The sequence below is a fragment of the Hippichthys cyanospilos genome, chromosome 13, assembly GCF_059441005.1.
Source record: "Hippichthys cyanospilos isolate Australia breed blue-spotted pipefish chromosome 13, RoL_Hcya_1.0, whole genome shotgun sequence".
NCBI classification, from domain to species: domain Eukaryota; kingdom Metazoa; phylum Chordata; class Actinopteri; order Syngnathiformes; family Syngnathidae; genus Hippichthys; species Hippichthys cyanospilos.
The window spans coordinates 20,639,422-20,661,149 of NC_142381.1; the positions used below are offsets into that span (position 1 = coordinate 20,639,422).

Here is a 21,728-nt window from a genome sequence, read left to right on the forward strand (position 1 = left end):
TTTTCATTTAGTTCCGTATTTTCTTTTGCTTTCAACTCCTTCCCAGTTAATCCAATTCATGCCGTTCATGCCGTGCTTTTGTATTTTTCAAGGTTCAACTATTCATCGTTTTCCTACAATTCACGTTTTTTTAATACTATTCATATTTAAAGAATTTAGCCTTTTCAAACTGTTCTTACTTTCATTTCATCTTACTTTTCATTCCACAGTTGAACTTTTTTCAGTTTTTAAACTTTGTATTATTCGAAGTTCTTCACAGATTCACGTTCAAACATGCTTCATTCTCTTAATTTAAAGCTTTCACAGTGTGGTCTGACACCGCCCCCCAGTGGCCCAGTGGTAGAGTTGTCATCTTCACAATGGCCGTGTCCCGGTTCGGGCAAATCGCGTTTCACGTTTACAGTTGTTTTTTCTCTTCTGCTTTTACTTCAGATCATCCACACTTATTTAAGATTAAAACATTCGGGGTTTTTTTCAGTTTTCAACTTTGTGTTATTCATATTTTTTCACACATTCACATCATTCCACAGTTCAACTTTGTTCAATTTTTCAACTTTGTATTATTCATATTTCTTCACATTAACATTATACCACAGTTCAACTTTCAGCTACAATTCAAGTTTTTCTACCGTAAAAAATGGCCTAATGTTAAGTGAATGCTGTGATTCAAAAACATGCAGGATACAAGCCCTCGAGGACTGGAGTTTGAAACCTATAGTTTAGTTACACAAAGTACTCCATTTCCCATGATGTCGTCGGGCGGCCATCTTAGACCACTGAAGACTCCAACTCCCATCTGCCCTCATGGGCGGCCATCTTGGATATTTTCTTAGACGTCTCATTACCTGTCACTTCTGCTTCCACCTAGTACAGCATCTGGCTTGGTGAACTCAGCTTGATTCATACATTCAGTTTTTTTCAGTTTTTCAACTTTGTATTATTCATATTTCAAGCAGTAAAAAAACTGAAAAAGTTTGCTTAGGGATCAGTTTTAAACTCCTGATAATGAGCTAATCATTTGAATGAGGTGGATTTGAATGAGGTGGATTGTGGATTGATGTGAAACAGTGAAGAATTGTGGATTGATGTGAAACAGTGAAGAATTGTGAATAATACAAAGTTGAAAAACTTTGTATTTTCTCTTCTGCTTTTACTTCGGATTATCCACACTTTTTATGTTTCAAACATTCGTTTTTTTTTCAGTTTCTCTGTATTTCAACTTTGTAGGATTCATAATTTTTCACAGATTCACATCATTCTACAGTTCAACTTTTTTCAGTTTTTCATTCATGTTCAAATTCCACAGTTCAACTTTTTTTCAGTTTTTCAACTTTGTATTCATATTTCTTCACAGATTCACACCATTCAATCGTTCAACATCATTCCATTTTTCAACTCCCAAACCTTCAACGGTTTCACCTTCACACGCAATTTCTTCAGAAATTGCTCATTTTCTAGTTATTATTATTATTTTTTTTTATTCCGACCGTTTTTTAGGCTCGTTTCAACTTCTTCCCAGTTCATCCAATTCATGCCGTTCAAACTTCATATCATTCCACATATTCATGTTTAGTGCGGGTCTATTTTTCAAGTTTCAACTTTTCATCGTTTTCCTACAATTTAAGTTTTTGTACCGTAAAAATGGCCTAATGTTAAGTGAATGGGGTGGTCTTCGTACTTTATTTTTAAACTTTAACGGTTTCCGCATTTCCTATGTCCCAGTGGCTCATGGGATTTGTGTACTGCATTCGCACTTCATGTTCGTGGGTTCAATCCCAGGCTGCGTCTTTTCGCACATTCAGTGTTTTTTTTTTCAGTTAATTCCGTATTTTCTTTTGCTTTCAACTCCTTCCCAGTTCATCCAATTCATGCCGTTCAAACTTCATATCATTCCACATATTCACGTGAAGTGCTTTTGTATTTTTCAAGGTTCAACTATTCATCGTTTTCCTACAATTTACGTTTTTTTATACTATTCACATTTAAAGTATTTAGCCTTTTCAAACTGTTCTTACTTTCATTTCATCTTACTTTTCATTCCACAGTTCAACTTTTATCAGTTTTTTAACTGTATTATTTGTAGTTCTTCATAGATTCACGTTCAAACATGCTTCATTCTTTTTATATAAAGCTTTCACAGTGCGAATTGTCATCGCTCCCTCGTGGCCCAGCGGTAGAGTTGTCGTCTTCAACATGTCCGTACCCTGGTTCGAGTCCCGGTTCGGCCAAATCAAGTGTCACTTTGACAGTTGCTTTTTTCTCTTCTGCTTTTACTTGGGATTATCCACACTTTATGATTCAAACATTCGTTTTTTTTCAGTTTCTCAGTTTTTCAACTTTGTAGGATTCATAAATTTTCACAGATTCACATCATTCTACAGTTCAACTTTTTTCAGTTTTTCATTCATCTTCAAATTCCACAGTTCAACTTTTTTTTCAGTTTTTCAACTTTGTATTCATATTTCTTCACAGATTCACACCATTCAATCGTTCCACATTATTCCACTTTTCAACTCCGAAACCTTCAACGGTTTCACCTTCACACGCAATTTCTTCAGAAATTGCACTTTTTCTAGTTATTATTATTATTAGGGCCCGAGCCGCTACCGCTGCGAGAGCCCTCTTGTTTTTCTCCGGATTATTATTAGGGCCCGAGCAGGTACTGCTGCAAGAGCCCTCTTGTTTTTCTCTGGATTATTATTAGGGCCCGAGCCGCTACCGCTGCGAGAGCCCTCTTGTTTTTCTCCGGATTATTATTAGGGCCCGAGCAACTACTGCTGCAAGAGCCCTCTTGGTTTTCTCTGGATTATTATTATTATTATTTACTGTTCACAAATTTTCTATTTTTGAGGGCCAAACATGGACGAAAAGTCACCAAATTTTGCACAGTTGTCGGGCCTGGTGAAAAATTTGATATTTTGGTGTTTCCTAAAACAATGCAAAAAAAATTAATCTGCAGTGCCACCTAAAGTCGATAAAGTGACCTACAGACCTACAAAAAAGCCAGTGCGAGCCATGTGCTCAGATGTACAGAAAAAGAGTTATGGATTTTTGAATGTGCATTTTTGGCTCATTTTTGCACGTTTGCAGGTCCCAAACTGGTCCTTGTTTCTCCTAAACGCTTTACCCCATCGCCTTCAAATTTGCTGTGGTGAATTATCAGACTAAGAGGCATAACTGGGCAAAATTTGGTGAAGATCCGCCGACATATATGATAGGGGCGGGGGTTCAAATAATGTGTTCAATTATTCCTTCGCCAAGACTGAAAAAAACCTTATGAACTCTGATGTACAAGCTTAAAAAAATCTAAAACTTCATAGACACATGAAGACTCATGCTTTTAACACATTTGAAAATATTTTTTTGAAATAGCTACTAGCGCCGCCTAGTGGTTGATAATGTTATTTTTTTAAACTTTCATGTATTGTGCTCAGTCTGAGTAAAATAACTGAAAATTGGTCAGAACACCATTAAGACATGGAATATAAAGGTTTTAAAATTTTACGACTTTTCAATAATGGGCGTGTTCTGCATGCGGCCTCAAAGTTAGATGTCTCACCAAAACGAAAAAAGTGGCTCTAATTGGCCCCAAAATGGCCTTATGAGTGGAAAATAGCCTCTCACTCCCGGCCCGTTTGACCTAGAACTACAAAAATTTGTAGCCTTATGTAGGACCTCGAGCCCTACAAAAAAGTCAGCGCGAGCCATATGCTCAGATGTACAGAAAAAGAGGTATGAATTTTTGAATGTGGACTTTTGGCCTGTTTTTGCTCTTTGGCAGGTCCTGAACTGCTCCTTTTTTCGCCTAAACGGTTCACTTAATCAACTTCAAATTTGCTGTGGTGTTTAATGAGACTAGGAGGCACAATTGTTCAAATTTTTGTGAAGATCCGCCATCAAATATGTTGGGGGCGGGGCTTCATATTATGCCTTTGATGTTTACTTCGCCACATGTGACACAAACCTTGATAACTCAGCTTTACAAGGTACGAAAAATCTGAAACTTCACAGACACATGTAGACTCAAGCCCTGAACACATGTGTTTAATAATTTCTTCAATTGCTTATAAGGCCACCTAGTGGCAAACAAAAATGTCAGTCTGATGTCTCGCCAAAACGAACAAAGTTGCTGTATTTGGACGCAGATGGTCTTATCTTTTCTAAACTTCATATATTTGATGGGTTTCCAATGCGGAATACACCTATCAACGTATTTTTTGTTGTAGTGTGAGCGCCACCTAGTGGCAGCAATTTCTTTAAATGTTTTTATGTGTTTAGCTGAGCCCTTTAAAGTAATATCGCTGAAATTAAGTCTGACAAGCCTCTAGACAGCCCTGCTGACCTCCACCAAATTTTACGGTTTCGATAATGGTCGTGGCCTCTCCGTCCATTTTCATTTCGAAGCTTTATCGGACCAGAAAAAGCTGAAGTAATTTGACCCAGATGATCTGATCCTCTCACAATTTCACACATCGGATGTAAGTCTATATTTGAAGACATCTACAAACATTTATTCGAGTTTAAAGCTAGCGCCACCTAGTGGCTGCAAAAAATGTCATTAGTCGAAAGATTACAGTCAATCCTGTTTGGTTTGACCTACAGCAATGAAACTTTGTAGGCAAATGAAGGACTGTAAGACCTACAAAAAAATCAATAGGAGTGATGTGCTAGGATGTACAGAAAAATTGTTATGAATTTTTTTAATGTGCTGTTTTGCCCCGTACTTGGACATTATCTGGTCTCAAACTAGTGCCTTTTTCTCTTCAACGGTTCACCCGATTACCTTCAACTTTGGCATGGATCAATATCCGACTGAGGGGCACACAGTCCAAATATCTTGAAGATCTCATGACATAAAAGATGGGGGTGGAGCTTCAAATTATGTTTAATATTTCCTTCGCCAAGAGTGACAAAAACCTTAATAACTCAGCTTTAACAGCTTCAAACAATCTGAAACTTTGCAGGGACTTTACAAATTATGCCCTAATACAGCTATGTGATAAACTTCCAAATCATTTACAGGGCCACCTAGCGGCGGACAAAAATGTCATTTTTTACACTTTTATGTACTGTGCAATGCCTGTTTGACTAAATGATCTCAAAAATGGTCAGAAAAGCTTCTAGACATTGAAACATGAAGGTTCTTAACTTTTATGACTTTTCAGTAGAGGGCGTGGCCTCTATGCCAACTCAAATTCTGATGTCTCGCCAAAACGGTAAAAGTTGTTGTAATTGAACCTACATGATCCGATATTTTCTAAACGTCATATATGAGATGGGAGTCCAATGTGAAACACACCATCAAGCCTATTTTTTATCGTAGTGCGAGCGCCACCTAGTGGCAGCACAAAAAATAGCAATTCCTTAACGTTTTTATGTACTCTGCTGAGCTCCTTGAAGTGATATCCCTTGAATGTTGTCTGAAAAGCCATTGGCCTTGCCTAATGCCCTCCACCAAATAGTACGATGTTTCGACAATTTGCGTGCCTATACAGTAGCCCAAAGTCACACAACTGTAACAATAAAAGCAGCAGGAACTCAACCCACATTATCCCTCCTCTAAATTTTACATATTTGATAAGAGTCCTGCACTGAAGTCATCCACAACTAATTTTTCATCGTTCATACTCCTTGTTCATGCCCTAACCTTTTCATACCCCAATGTGCACAGGTCTGCGAGGGCCCTTTATAGCTGCTTGCAGCTCTAGTTATTATTCTTATTCTCCCGAATGAATCGCATTTTTGTGGGCATAAACATGCACGGAAAGTCACCAAAATGTGCACGCTCGTCTGGGCTGCTGTAAAATTTGATATTTTTGTGTTTACATACATGAATTGTAAAAACTTGATTTTCAGCGCCACCTAGAATCGAACACTTCTCCTGGGTCACGGCCCGTTTCTTCTCGAGCTATGAATTTTTCAAGGCATATATAGGATCTCAAGACTTACAAAAAAGTTATAGAACGGTGTCTTCTCGGATGTACAGAACCAGAGATATTAGTTTTTTCACTTGCCTTTTTGGACCGCTTTGGATGTTTGCACGTACCAAATTCCTCCTAATATCACCTAAACGGTTGACACTATCGACTACAAATTTGTCATGCTTTATGATGATCAGGCATAGGGGCACAAATGTACAAAGTTCCGCAAAGATCGGCTGTTGGGTTTGAAGTGGGCTCAATACCCCACAAATGACCCAAGGAGAGGTGTAAATAATAACTCAGGAGTCAGAGATTTAGTTTTACCACTGCAGTGGGGAGAGCTCGAAGGAGAGCGTGACCGTGTGTCAGCCTCGTTGCAAAGTCTTTCTCCCCGAGCTCGCACGCTGCAGTCTTTTATTGAAAAGTTGTTGCTGAGTCGTGGTGGGTCTCATGATTCAGTCTGTGGCATCACATGGCTATTGTACAAATGGCAGGTTCCACTCACCCTTTGAACATTGTTGACAACTCACACATCCCAATTGTTTTGCTGAAAGGATCGGTGCCGGTCGGCGCTCAGGAGACAAAGACAACACTCAACAAAAGACCAACGTTCCCAAATGCTATTTAGCCCAAACAACTGGCATATTTATTTTGACCAAATGCAAGTTCTCAAATAGTTGACATTGCGTGAAATCATCATATGAGCCTCTTACCTATGCCGAGAAGGTGGAGAGCCAACACCCAAGTAGAGCTCCGCTTGTCAACCGGCTGGGCGTCCGTACGTAACCCGCAGCAGACTCTACTTGTTTGTACTCTGCATCTCTCTTTTGTATTTTTTAGTTGCGTACGCGAGGAAGGGCGGGTGGCCTACCCGTCCGCCCTGGCGGCGCAACACCTGTTTCCCGATTTGATATTGACACTTAAGTGTGTCCTTCAGGCTCTGAAAAACATCTTGCTCAAAAACATCTTGTACAATAATATCTGTCAACTTCCCACGACAATGTTCTTCTTTGTTATGGGAACAAGACAGTAAAGCGGTCAAATGTCCTGACCAAAAACAAGTTAGTGAAAAACAGCATATATAACCATGGTTGCACAATATATTTGGGTTTTCAACGGCTATGGGAAGCATCACTAATTACAATTCCTCTCATTCCACTCTTGAGGCTTCACATATTAGTTGATATACCCGTCAAACGTTGATGGTAACACTATTTCATTTCCCGTATGTTCAAAAATATCATGAAAGAACATGGACCATACTTCCTGCAACGTTAGGTTTCGGTGAATATATTGATGTGTTAAATATCCTTGCCATCTAGCATAAATGTATACATGAGTGGGATGAGGCGTCAACTTAACAGTGTAGATCTCGACACCAAAGTGTCCGTTGCGTATGTCAAGGTGTACAATCATCTCATGCGTTGCATAATCAGCCACTCCACCTCAGCTCGGATACGTCTTACATAGATACACGTTAGCAGGTTACATATTGATAGCAATACTATTACAATAACCAACAGAATCAGAGGGGGCACCAAAGTCCTCCTAGCAGTGACCGACATCCCTGAAAAGATGTCCCACCAGTGATGGGCTGAGGACTGTTGTACTATTTTAGCAGCATGTTGTACCCGTCCGCTGGCTACCAATGTGGACACCATGAGTTTGGAGATGTTAGACGTATGTGATTGTATAATTTCCTGAACTTCAGTGGACTGTTCCAATGCACATTTGAAACGCTCCAGTGAGAGGTTCCAGGGATTCTTTAGTACATCCCATTGCACTTGTGTCAGCCGATTAGACACAGAGTAATTCGTCAAACGATACGTCTGGTTTCCCCAATGCCATAGGTGCACATTATATAGGCAACCAACGAAAGGAACCGATGGTACTTGTGAATGATTTTGCATTGTTGCCACACATAGAGCATGTAGTCCAATTTGCCACAACATCTCCCTTCGTGGCTCCCTAGTCCAATCACAAAGTACAACCTCTGAGTCGGTTAAACATGGATTACTGTATCCCTGTTGTAATGTACACGCCATTCCTCTGTCTGTTTCGTCACACATTTTCATCTCATAAGTCATATTTGTTACCACATCCATCCACTCTCCATCCAGATGTAAAAACCAAAACCCTGTAGCAATAATCACTGGTAATACTTGATACTTACATATCGTTATAACAGTAGACACATTGTACTGAGTCCAATACCCAGTACAATACGTACTGTTGCACTTCGTTCGCTCCGAATATAACTGTAACCAAAATTTGCTACTAATATTCCAAATCCGTCTCCATTCGTTATAATTTCTCGTTGTCATTATTCTCTGGAATCGCTCTTTTTGAGCTTCCGCATGTATCATTTGCAATTCACCGGTTGTCCAATTACCTATATGTGATCAATTATTTAACGCATCATACGTTTCATTCCATAATTTTGACTCCCATGTAAATGCCTTTTTCCAAACATTTGTGTTTTCCAATTGCCCTACCATAACTTTTGGAAGCCATACCCCTACCTGATGTATAGCCTCTGACGCATGTTGCCCTGTGTTAAATAACATTGTTCTAGTTACTTCATTATCTGCAGCATTAGCCACACCATACAGTGTTCCCGTTCCTCCTAAAAAATATCATACCAAGCTCTACGTTTTCGTGTGCAGTGTGGTATATCGGGGAATTTTATTTCCCAGTACACTCGGGTCTTAACCCTAGCTTGTGCCATGTGTGTACAGGTGTCCAATATTGGTGCTATGTGTGTTCTTGTAGCATTAGGTTTCCCAGGTATCACCCATATTACATACAAAAATGTGTTCCGTCCCGAAATTTCAGTGTTGTCATAGAAAAACTGGGTTTTTTCTACGGTAATTGTCCACCTCGTCCCGTTATGCTCATTGCAGTCCCTGGTCATCCTGTTGAAGTGGCACATGGGTACCACTGTAGTGACGGTTAAGTTGCATCCTTGTTCCATCACCGGGATGTCCCTTCCTGCAAGGCACTTTCTGCATTTCCACATCTGATAATTGCTGGTGACGTTTACCACGTAGCAGGCGTGGTAAGCTGGACAGGTGTAGTTTCCTTGAGTACGGTCCCGGGTACTGCTTTTCCATCTTATGTGGAACCGCTGGATCTGCTCCAATTTGTCACTCTCCGTCATTGCGCAGCAAAGTTGGACTGTGGCACCAAGGACAAGGATACATGTGACCCAGCAGAAGACACTGTCACCTCTTGGGCCCTCAGTCTTCCTTGGTCCGGCTATGGCGCCTCTCCAATGATGGTTTTCCAATCAGCAAACACCACCACGGCATCTGTATTACGACAAATAGTGCATACTACAAACATATGATTAATTCTCTCTTGTATAACATTTTGGCACCGGTACATTTATCCATTTTTCCACTCTAGGATATAAGACGCTCACAGTAGCATCTTGCCCTTGAGCTATAATTTCTGCTGGTCGGGGAGGACCGTCTGGCTGTTTTACCCAAACTTCTTTCGAATGAATTTTCCACCCTGTGGCATGCCATGTGGGCATCCACATAAGAAGCCCCTGGGCTACTGACCACGAATCTGTAAATATGCAGAGTCCTTGCGGCCCTCCTTGCATAATTACCATGTGTACAGCTTTCAAGTCAGCCCATTGACTACTCTTTTCTTCTACTACTCCACTCTCAACTGAATAATCAATTTATCTAATCTCTGAGTGTTGGATATCACTCACGTCTACATTTTTGTTTATAATATAATTCCATCCAGCCCTGCAACCCTTCTCAGTTGCTGTCAATATGTTCAAACCGTTTATCCATTATCTACCATAATGCGATTTGTTTAAAAAAAAAAAAACGCTTACAAACTATACTATAACAAACAATTAACATATCAACTGGTTCATCCTCCTTTTGCACAGTTGAATCTATTTTACCATAAAATCTGATCCTATCATGCTAATCTCTCCAAACAACCATTACACATAAAGCATCGATCTTCCACCTTCTAAATTCATATCTTGTAAGGCGCCAGGCTTTCCTCAGCATTTGCGTACCCCTTTTCCCTTTTTTTTTTTTTGAACAGGGCCAGTATACAAAAACAATTCTGCCCTCTCTGCCTCCCTCTGTCTCAACATGCAAAATTTACCACTTGGATCATGAAATACAACTCCCCATCACACATCCATGCAGACCTCTATACAAGTGTGGTTGGCAGAGAAGGGTCACATTTCTGCCTTCAGAAAGTGGAAAATAAATTACAAAATAAGTCGCAATTGCTGTAAAAAAAAAAAAAAAGGGGGGGGGGGGGGGGGGCAGAGGCCCCTGATTGCCACCCCTGCTCTCCACGCCCCTGCCCCGTCCCGTTAGCTGCAATTCTCGCAAGCAGCCCTGTTTGATGTCCACTTGACTGTCTTATTTTCTCTGCAAGTCATTTAGTGGCCGTTGCCACTTCCAAATTCAACTTTTTCTCTTTTATCGATTTTGCTATTTGAAATTTTTCTTCAGCTTTGTTCTACCAAATTCAGTGGTCTCTATCAATTTGCCAATTTCAAATATTTTCCACTTTGAAGAACAACACAACAGCAACAACAACAAAACCAACTCTAGCAACAACGACAATTCTCACAACTATGACAACAACAATAACAGCAACACATGCAGCAAACTGTGTGAACATTTCAACAGAGCAAGCTTCACAGGCTTACACTCACAATCACTTCTCATTTTCATACCACAGCCTCCCAAGCTGGCTATCATACAACAACATGCCTACATATTATTAAACTACGAAAACACAACATCTACAATCACTTCAACATCATCTAGCTATCCACCCCTGGCATAGCCTCACATATAACACATCAACTTTGTGTATTTTATTTGTGTTTCAACCACTAATTATTCATTGCCAGTTAATCTAGCATTCGAAAACATCCTAATTTTTAATTCAGTCTCAACTGATCCCATAATACATTTTTCCATTTTCCTCATTTCACCTGTGTGCTGAAAATCAACCTCGCGAATAGACCAGTTCCTGCCCACAAACCTCAGGTTTGAAACCATCTCAAATCTGTCACCTTGACTTTCAACTATACAAACTAAATAAAACATGATCTAACAGTGTCTTTTAGCCACATTTCAACCAATATCGTCTATCTCCAACAATCCAACAAATGAACATGCAACACACCAACAGTTACACACCAGCAAACTGACAAATACACACGCAGATCCACATCACGCAACATGCAGTTTACAACGTATATGCGGACTTTATTAAGCACGTACAAGACACATTTTTGCGCACACCATTTCAAATGGCATCACTCCTTTGGCTTCCTATCAACCCTCAGTACTCAGATGTGGAGCTGAGACCCAGTCCCGAAAAGGGTCTTGCTGCCGTGGCCACGGTCTTGCCTGGTTGTCAACTCCGCCTCTGAAAACCTCAGGTGTCTGGGCTCAAGAATATGGTGGTAAACTCAGGCACAAATTGTTGGTGTCTGCCTTCCACCGCTAATCTGGGTCTCCTGTCTAGCTGTGTTAGTTGCCGACAGGTTGGTGGCTGCAGTCAAATCATCATCTCCCCAAACATCCCCGTTCCACTCCTCCGAATTCCACTGCGCTGATAGCCCAATAGTAAATGAACGGGTTTGCGCTTGTTCTATTTTACGAAATTTCTTCTTTCGCCCTCTTCGCGCTACTCGGGAGATATGCATTACAACTTTTTCCGTTATACTCTGCATTTTTGCCAAATTCTTCTTTAATTTTTTAACTATAACCTCTAACTGGATAACCTCTTGCCCCTTTTGATTTTCTGCGCTTCTAACTTTATCCAATTCCAACACGCAATTTTTCCAAGCTTCCGCACACCTCCACAACATCTGCAGCGTGCCTTCCAGCAGAGCACGAGCATTCACTTCCACCCGCTTCAACATATCACACAATGCCAGCGGAGTGGCGGCGGGATTCCAAGCTTCCGCACACATCCAAAACATCTGCAGCGTGCCTCCCAGCGGAGCACGAGCATTCACTTCCACCCGCTTCAACATATCACACAATGCCAGCGGAGTGGCGGCGGGATTCCAAGCTTCCGCACACATCCAAAACATCTGCAGCGTGCCTCCCAGCGGAGCACGAGCATTCACTTCCACCCGCTTCAACATATCACACAATGCCAGCGGAGTGGCGGCGGGATTCACTCCTGTCCACGGTCCAGGGCGTCCCCCACGCTCCCGTAAGACAGCTTCTACTTCTCGGAAAGTGGTGCCTTCCCACCCGGGCACCACCTCCTCCTCTGGTGCCACTTCCGCACCCTTATTTCTCTTTCTAAAACAACGCATTCTGTTTTGATCTCCTGCGCGTAGCCCGCACGATCCTGCCGACAACGCCAAAAATGTTTTGCTGAAAGGATCGGTGCCGGTCGGCGCTCAGGAGACAAAGACAACACTCAACAAAAGACCAACGTTCCCAAATGCTATTTAGCCCAAACAACTGGCATATTTATTTTGACCAAATGCAAGTTCTCAAATAGTTGACATTGCGTGAAATCATCATATGAGCCTCTTACCTATGCCGAGAAGGTGGAGAGCCAACACCCAAGTAGAGCTCCGCTTGTCAACCGGCTGGGCGTCCGTACGTAACCCGCAGCAGACTCTACTTGTTTGTACTCTGCATCTCTCTTTTGTATTTTTTAGTTGCGTACGCGAGGAAGGGCGGGTGGCCTACCCGTCCGCCCTGGCGGCGCAACACCTGTTTCCCGATTTGATATTGACACTTAAGTGTGTCCTTCAGGCTCTGAAAAACATCTTGCTCAAAAACATCTTGTACAATAATATCTGTCAACTTCCCACGACAATGTTCTTCTTTGTTATGGGAACAAGACAGTAAAGCGGTCAAATGTCCTGACCAAAAACAAGTTAGTGAAAAACAGCATATATAACCATGGTTGCACAATATATTTGGGTTTTCAACGGCTATGGGAAGCATCACTAATTACAATTCCTCTCACCAATGTCTATGCATAGACAATAGGGAGCCGGCACGGCTCCTGGAGCAGCTGGAGCACATGAAACAATGCCGCTTCATCAGTGCAACAGCCAGTTTATAATTAACTTATCTTACATCGGCCAACATATATGACAGGGGCGGGGCTTTAAGTTATGTCTGTCAAATTTCCTTCGCCATGAGCAACAAAACCATGAATAACTCCAATGTGCAAGCTTCAAAAAAATCTTAAACTTTACAGAAAATGTATTAGTTATAGCCTTAAATAATCTGCATGATAAATTTTCAAATTTATAATAACGCCACCTAGTTGCAGGTAAAATTGTCTTTTTTTTAAAACTTTCATGTATTGTGCTGAGCCCGTAAGAGTATATGAACTGATAATTTGTCTGAATATCATCGAGACTTGTGGAATATGGGTTTCCAAATTTTACGACTTTGTGATAAAGAGGATGGTCTGTATGCTAACTCGAAGTCGGAGTTTGCTCAAATCAGCAAAAATTAAGCCCAGATGATCCTAAAACGGCAGCCAATTCCGACCCGTTTGACCTAGAGCTTTGAAATTTTTTACGCATATGTAGGACCTCAAGACCTTCAAAACATTATAAAGTGCCATGTATTAGGATGTACAGAACCAGAGTTATTAACTGTTGAATTGAACATTTGGCCTGTTTTTGTAAATTTTTCGGTACCAAAACCCTATGATGGGAGAGGGGCTTCAAATTAATTGTTTAAAAGTCAAATTTCCTTCGCCATAAGCAACAAAAACCCTATCAGCTCCAATGTGCAAGCTTAAAAAAATCTGAAACTTTACAGAAAATTTACTAGTTATAACTTTAAAATATCTGCATGGTTAATTTTCAAATTTTACAAAGCGCCACCTAGTTACAGACAAAAATGCCATTTTTTTAATATTTCACGTATTGTGCTAAGCCTGTAATAGTAAATGAACTGAAAATTTGTCCAAATAGCATCGAGACTTGGAGGAAAAGGGTTTCCAAATTTTACGACTTTGTGACAAAAGGGGGTGGTCTGTACACCACTTCAAATACTGAGTTTTCCCAAATCAGTAATTGCTGTAATTGAACCCCAGATGATCATAAAACTAGCAGCCAGTTCCGACCCGTTTGACCTAGAGCTACGAAATTTTTTATGCATATGTAATACCGCAAGACCTACAAAAACATTATAGAGCGCCATGTGTTAGAACCAGAGTTATCAACTGTTGAATGTGCCATTTGGCCCGTTTTTGTCCATTTTTCGGTACCAAAACCCTTGACCCGATCAACTTCACGTTGAGCATGCTCCATTATCTGACATGGTGGCACAGCTGGGCAAAATTTCATCAAGATTGGCTTACATATATGGTGGGGGCGGGGCTTTAATATATTTATTTCAAATGTCCTTTGCCACCAGTGACAAAAACCTTAATATTTCAATTTTTCACTGTGCTAATCCTGTTTGAGCAATTTAACTGAAAAGTGCCAGAATATCGTTGAGGCATGGAACTTGAAGGTTCTCCATTTTTACAACTTTTCGCCAATGGGCGCGGCCAGTACATCGTCTCAAATTCCGATGTCTCGCCAATCCGAAAAAGTTTCTGTAATTGGACCCAGATGGTCTTACCTTTTCTAAATTTCATATAATTGATGGGAGCCCAATGTAAAACACACCTACTACTAGTGGGAGCAAAAAATGTCATTATAGTCGAAGAATTGCAGGCAAACCCAGTTAATTTGCCTTACAGCTACCAAAATTTGTAGGCATTTGCAGGACCCTAAGACCTAGAAAACAATCAGAGACAGCCATATGCTAGGATGTACAGAAAAGTTCCGGATTTTTGAATTTGCAATTTTGATGCATTTATGGTCATTTGTAAGTCTTCCACTGCTGCCGCCTTCTCTTATTGTGTTGACCTCATCAACTTTCAATTTGGCCTAGACCATTATCAGACTTAGAGGCACAACCGGTCCACAAATATTCACGATCCCATGAATAATATGACGGAGGCGGGATTTCATAATATGAAACAATGTTTCCTTTGCCCACAGTCACAAAAACCTTTAGAACTCAGCTGAACAAGCTATAAAAAATCTTAAACGTTACAGTATCATTATGACTCATGGTCTAAATTTTCACAGTGACACGTTTTCTATTTACCAATAGCGACACCTGGTGGCAGACAAAAAAGTTCATTTTTACACTTTCATGTTCTGTGCTATGCCGGTTTCAGTAAATTCACAGAAAATTAGTCAGGAGAATATTGAGATATAGGGAACATTATGATTCTCAAGTTTTACCTCTTCAAATTTGGGCTTGGCCTATACACCGCCTCAAAGTCTGATGTCTGGCTAGACCGGTAAAACGTAATATAATTGGACCAAGAGGATCTTCTCTAAATTTCATTTCATGAGAGTACAATGCTAAACACTTTTTTTCCTCGTAGTGTGGGCGCCACCTGGTGGCAGCAAAAAATTACATTTTCATTTATATGTACCTTGTTGAGCCTGTCAAAGTAATATCACTGAAGTTTTTTTCAGGCAGGCCTTCAGACACGCCTAATTTCCTCCACCAAATATTACTATGTTTTAAAAATGGCCATTCCCTATACAGCAGTGCTCATTACAACAATTTATCGTGACAGTAAATGCTGATGTAGTTTGACCCAGATGATCTCATCTTCTCACATCTTCACACGTTGAATGAAAGTCATTTCCTACAGCCGTCAACAAACATATATTCCATCGTAGTGCTAGAATCACCTTGTGGCAAATAATATATTACCGATTTTGCGATTCCAATTAGTTTTGCCCGTTGAACAAATGCTAATGAAAATTTGACCTTTTCTAAAACATTGACTTCTACAGTTTGCCTGCATATGCACGAATACATTCATACCCAAATGTGTTCATACCTCAAACATTTCATACTTCAACTCAGCTCAGGTCTGCGAGGGCCCGTTATAAATGCTTGCAGCTTTAGTTATTGTTTTGAAGTTGCCACGTTCAGTTGTGACGTTGTAAGGAAAATAAAAGCCACATTGTTGAGCCATATGAGTCGGACGCTCTTTGATCTGAGCTGCATTGTGGATGAGGAGCAGTCTCTCTCTCTCTCGCTCTCGCTCGCTCTCTCTCGCTCTCGCTCGCTCTCTCTCGCTCTCTCCAACAAGTTAACTACTGCACAGTGTATAAGGTGTAATAATTTAAGATTTAAATATGTGTACCGCAGTAATATTTGTATTGAGTAATATGTATAGCATGAAGACTTTTCACGTTTAAAAAAAATTCTGTTTTTTTTTTTAAATGTGAAAAGTGGGGGCCTACTTCGCGGATTTTCAGCTACCTAGAACGTATCTACCGCTATAGACGAGGGTTCACTGTATGTTGTTCTGAAGGTGATAAAACGACTGGAATGCTTGCTGCTGATTTCATAGCATGCTGTATTTGTTCCTTTTGTTCCCTAGGCTCAGGTGTTTGGGTCTGGCTATCCTAGCCATCCCACTATGACAGTAGATGATTGGTATGATCAACACAAGAAACATGGAGTCCTGCCTGATCAGGGAGTTCCTAGAGGGGATACAGTGGAGGAGGACACTAATGTTCAAGAGTGTGAAGAAGAAGAAAATGAGAAGCAGGCTGAAAATGATGATGATGATGATGATAATGATGCTTTGATGAAAGCCAGGAAGTGGGATGACTGGAAAGATGATCACCGCAGAGGTTATGGAAACCGCCAAAACATGGGATAACTGATACCAACATCAACTGCCCAAACTTAACTTGTTCTGTGGACACGTCAGAAACACTCAGAAAAACTGTTATTTATAGACTAACAAAATGTATTGTGCAGTATTGTTTGTCTGTTTTTCCATTTTTGTGTTCCTCTGATTTATTCATGATACAGTTTTAATTTTTAGTCCTCATAACAATACTTAGTTAAAAATTTTGGTATGCCTAAAACTTTTCTTTTTAGCCAGACTAAATGGCTTCAGAGAAGTCATGTCAGATGATGTGGATTGAAATTAAATGAACAGAATCTATGGAGTCAATGCATCATAGAGTTGACAGCTCTTGTTTACAAATTGAAACCACCATTTGAAAGTGATTGTAAAAAGATGCCTCAAGCATTTAGTAGAGGAGCAAGCAGTTAACTTTACAGCATAAGGCACATTACTGATGTACTTTAGTATTTTTGTTGAGCGATGCTCTCAAAATATAGGAAAGCTTTTTTTTGTTGAACTGATTAGTTGAGGCAATGCGATTATGTCGATTTGAGGCACCTGCATGTTGGGCGTGTCACTAGATTTACCTGATTAGGGCGTGCCCAATAACCCTATGAAGTTATGAGTAGCTACAGTGGCTTGCGAAACTATTTGGCCCCCTTGAACTTTGTGACCTTTTGCCACATTTCAGGCTTCAAACATAAAGATATAAAACTGTAAATTCTTGTGAAGAATCATCAACAAGTGGGACACAATCATGAAGTGGAACACACTTTATTGGAAATTTTAAACTTTTTTTAACAAATAAAAAATGAAAAATTGGGTGTGCAAAATCATTCAGCCCATTTACTTTCAGTGCAGCAAACTCTGTCCAGACGTTCAGTGAGGATCTCTGAATGATTCAATGTTGACCTAAATGACTAACGATGATAAATGGAATTCACCTGTGTGTAATCAAGTCTCTGTATAAATGCACCTGCACTGTGATAGTCTCAGAGGTCTGTTTAAAGCGCAGAGAGCATCATGAAGAACAAGGAACACACCAGGCAGGTCCGAGATACTGTTCTGGAGAAGTTGTAAGCTGGATTTGGATACAAAAATATTTCCCAAGCGTTAAACATCCCAAGGAGCACTGTGCAAGCAGTAATATTGAAATGGGAGGAGTATCAGACCACTGCAAATCTACCAAGATCTGGCTGTCCCCCTAAACTTTCAGCTCATACAAGGAGAAGACTGATCAGATATGCAGCCAAGAGGCCCATGATCACTCTGAATGAACTGCAGACGTCTACAGCTGAGGTGGGAGAATCTGTCCGAAGGACAACAATCAGTATACTGCAGAAATCTGGCCTTTATGGAAGAGTGGCAAGAAGGAAGCCTTTTTTTAAAGATATCCATAAAAAGTGTCATTTAAAGTTTGCCATAAGCCACCTGGGAGACACACCAACGTGGAAGAAGGTGCTCTGGTCAGATGAGACCAAAATTGAACTTTTTGGCAACAATGCAAGACGTTATGTTTGGCGTAAAAGCAGCACAGCTCATCACCCTCAACACAATATCCCCACTGTCAAACATGGTGGTGGCAGCATCATGGTTTGGGCCTGCTTTCGGACAGGGAAGATGGGAAGATGGATGGAGCCAAATACAGGACCATTCTGGAAGAAAACCTGATGGAGTCCGCAAAAGACCTGAGACTGGGACAGAGATTTGTCTTCCAACAAGACAATGATCCAAAACATAAAGCAAAAGCTACAGTGGAATGGTTCACCAAAAAACATATCAAGGTGTTAGGTGGTGTTAGAAGTCAAAGTCCAGACCTCAATCCAATTGAGAATCTGGAAAGAACTGAAAACTGCTTTTCACAAACGCTCTCCATCCAACCTCACTGAGCTCGAGCTTGTTTTGCAAGGAGGAATGGGCAAAAATATCAGTTTCTCCATGTGCAAAACTGATACATACCCCAAGCGACTTGCAGCTGTAATTGCAGCAAAAGGTGGCGCTACAAAGTATTAACTCAATGGGGCTGAATGATTTTGCACGCCCAATTTTTCATTTTTTATTTGTTAAAAAAAGTTTAAAATATCCAATAAAGTGTGTTCCACTTCATGATTGTGTCCCTTTTTTTGATTCTTCACAAGAAATTACAGTTTTATATCTTTTTGTTTGAAGCCTGAAATGTGGCAAAAGGTCACAAAGTTCAAGGGGGCCAAATAATTTCGCAAGCCACTGTATCGAGATTTAAAAAAAAAAAAAAAAACGCATAGGCCGCATTATGAACAATAAAAGCATAATTATGCTAATAGCAAAACTAACGATGTTGTACTCATTTATATATAAACAAAATGTTTGTAGATCATTTCATATGACATAGAGCATTGAATATGTCAATAAGTCATAAGCAATAAGTATAAGTAATAAACAACAGAATTAGTTTATGCATGCCCAGTTTTTGACAAGGGCAGTTTATCACTCAACATGGCACATCACCACGTTTGGACAAAATTGGCTGTTTTTGAGTTGTCATCACAAAGGCACTTATGATTTTGTTTTTTACTTTCAACTGCTCAGAATATTCAGTGACATCAGACCTACCTATATACTGTATATCTAGATTGAAAAAACGCTAAGTTGCTGAGCGTTTTTAGACATAACAAAATTATGCTAATAACAAAACTATGCTGTCTATAAATATAAAATACATTAAAGTAAAGGTTTTATAAGCCCTACAGACTAGTGTACGAGCTTGGAAGCATCCGCATTCAATAACATTCATTTTCAGTCATCCATCCATCCATTTTCTAGAGTCGCTTATCTTCACAGGGGTCACAGGCTTGCTGATGCCTAATCCCAGCTGGCTTCAGGCGGTAGGCTGGGGATCCCGTGACCTGGTTGCCAGCCAATTGCAGGGCACACAGAGACGAACAAGCATTCACACACCCTATCACACCTAAGGGCAATTTAGTATGTCCAATACACACTGCCATGCATGTTTTTGGAGTGTGGAAGGACGCCGGAGTGCCCGGAGAGGCTGGTGGAGAACATGTAAACTCCACACAGGAAGGCCGGAGCAAGGTAGATTTGAACTTGTGAACTCCGACCTGTGAGGGGGACGTGCTTATTCACTGTGCCACTGAGCCTCCCCATTTTCAATCATCCATTTTCTATAGCCGCTTATCCTCAAAAGGATCACAGGCTTGCTGGTGCCTATCCCAGCTGGCTTCAGGCAGTAGGCAGGGAAAACCATGAACTGGTTGCAAACCAATCGCAGGGCACACAGAGACGAACAAGCATTCACGCACACAATTTATGTCCATTACACTTACCATGCATGTTTTTGGAGTGTGGGAAGAAGCGAGAGCGCCCGGAGAGAACCCACACGGGCTCATGGAGAACATGCAAACTCCACACAGGAAGCCCGGAGCCAGGTGGATTTCCACGCAAGTCCTTTTAGCTGTGAGGCGGACATGCTATTTATTGCGCCACCTAGCCACCCCATTTTCAATCAGTGGACCAATAATCGTTGATGCTGACACAACAATCACTCCATCGTTTATTTATTTATTAACTTAATCATTTATTTAGTCACTTATTTATTTTTTATCAGCCCTGACCACCGGTCACCAGGCAGGTTTTTGTAAAGACATGCCCTCTTAGCTGCAGACTGCAGGTGTGCGCAAAGTTTTTATTGAACGCTTGAAAACACCCACATCCTATAGAATTCATATTCAAACAATGGATGAATAGTTGATGCTTACACTTCTGTCACTAGGCACTTTTTGTCAGCACACTGACTCGTCACATCACGCACACAGTCTGTATGTCAGCTTCTAAAAGTACTTAAGTGAGCAGAAAGCAAAGAGCAAACACACTCAAGCAACACTTTTGCAGGCATTGAGGCCCACTTTTAAGGTTCTATAAATATAGAGCATGATTTTATTGGTCGAGCCGTTTGGAAATGGAACAACAATCATACCTCCCTATTCAACAGTTTTGTTGGCTCCTGATTTCAAAACAACATAAATTTGTGACGCTCCCTTTCCCTGGTTTGGAGAGGGGGCTAGATGATGAGAGACCAAATGAATGCCGTCAAGCATTCCTGCATTCATCCACTGATGCGGCTTATGTTAGGATCGACCCACTAAGCCAAACACTGAAGAGGATCTTACCCCATGGCATCTTTGCACTGGACATGCACTGCTTAATATGGCACAAAGTGTTATTTTTAGCACTGGGCCTCGAGTGAAACCTGTCGAGCCTAGAAGGGGACTCCTTCCACCTGTGCTCTCTTCTGAAAGTTTCCCATTTTCCCCAGATGGGCCATTTGAGTGTTTCCTTCCTCTTCTGGGCGGTTCTGTATGATTACTTTTTCATCTGTGAATTCCTTTGAGACTGTCCTAATTCAGGGCTATAGAAAATAAACTTGACAATGTGGATCACGCTAAAAAATGAGTTAGACACCCCTGATCTAACCTTAAACAACAAAACAGATAGCCTAACCTCAAGGAAAATTCAATTAAAAGCTGTATTCAAAGTGATGACTTGCGTCCTCTTTCACCGGAGTCTTGGTGCAGATAACCAGTCCTGAGAACACATTCTCAACAAACTAAGTAATATTAGTTATTTAATGAATATACAATAATGTTAATAATGTTAATAAGGATAATGTAATGTTAAATAATAGGAGAAAGGAAATAAAATAGGCAAAAAATACAAAAAAAAAAAAGGATTGTTTATGGTTACTGCGGCTATATTGGGGCGTACATAGAAATCCAGGAACTGATACCCTACTTCGCGAGTTTCAGACTTCGCGGGGGTTGACAGCCCCCATTAACCACGAAGTAGGGGGAATCACTGTATAATCGAAGGATTGCAGCCAAACCCAGTTGATTCGCCTTACAGCTATCAAAATTTGTAGGCATATGCAGGACCCTAATACCTAAATAACAATCAAAGACAGCCATACGCTAGGATGTAGAGAAAAAGAGTTACAGATTTTTTAATTTGCAATTTTGATGCATTTAGGGCCTTTCGGTGAATTAGCATATTATACATGAAGGGTTCGGTGACCGCTTAGAGAGGGCTGTATATGTG

General features: G+C 40.6%; 2 protein-coding genes and 1 pseudogene across 2 annotated transcripts in view; 2 read left to right on the forward strand and 1 right to left on the reverse strand.

Annotated features, from left to right (window-relative positions):
• Positions 1-18,753, forward strand: part of igbp1 (immunoglobulin (CD79A) binding protein 1) — a 34,454-nt gene extending 15,701 nt beyond the window's left edge. Inside the window, exon 3 of the mRNA XM_088431234.1 lies at positions 16,380-18,753. Within this exon, the coding sequence (XP_088287360.1) occupies positions 16,380-16,664 (285 nt within the window). The 3' untranslated portion in view covers positions 16,665-18,753. The remainder of the gene's footprint in view (positions 1-16,379) is intronic.
• LOC148414195 (uncharacterized) overlaps positions 1-21,728 on the forward strand; it is a 46,691-nt gene that overhangs the window by 1,927 nt on the left and 23,036 nt on the right. The window lies entirely within an intron of this gene.
• Positions 6,540-12,918, reverse strand: LOC148414196 (uncharacterized; annotated as a pseudogene).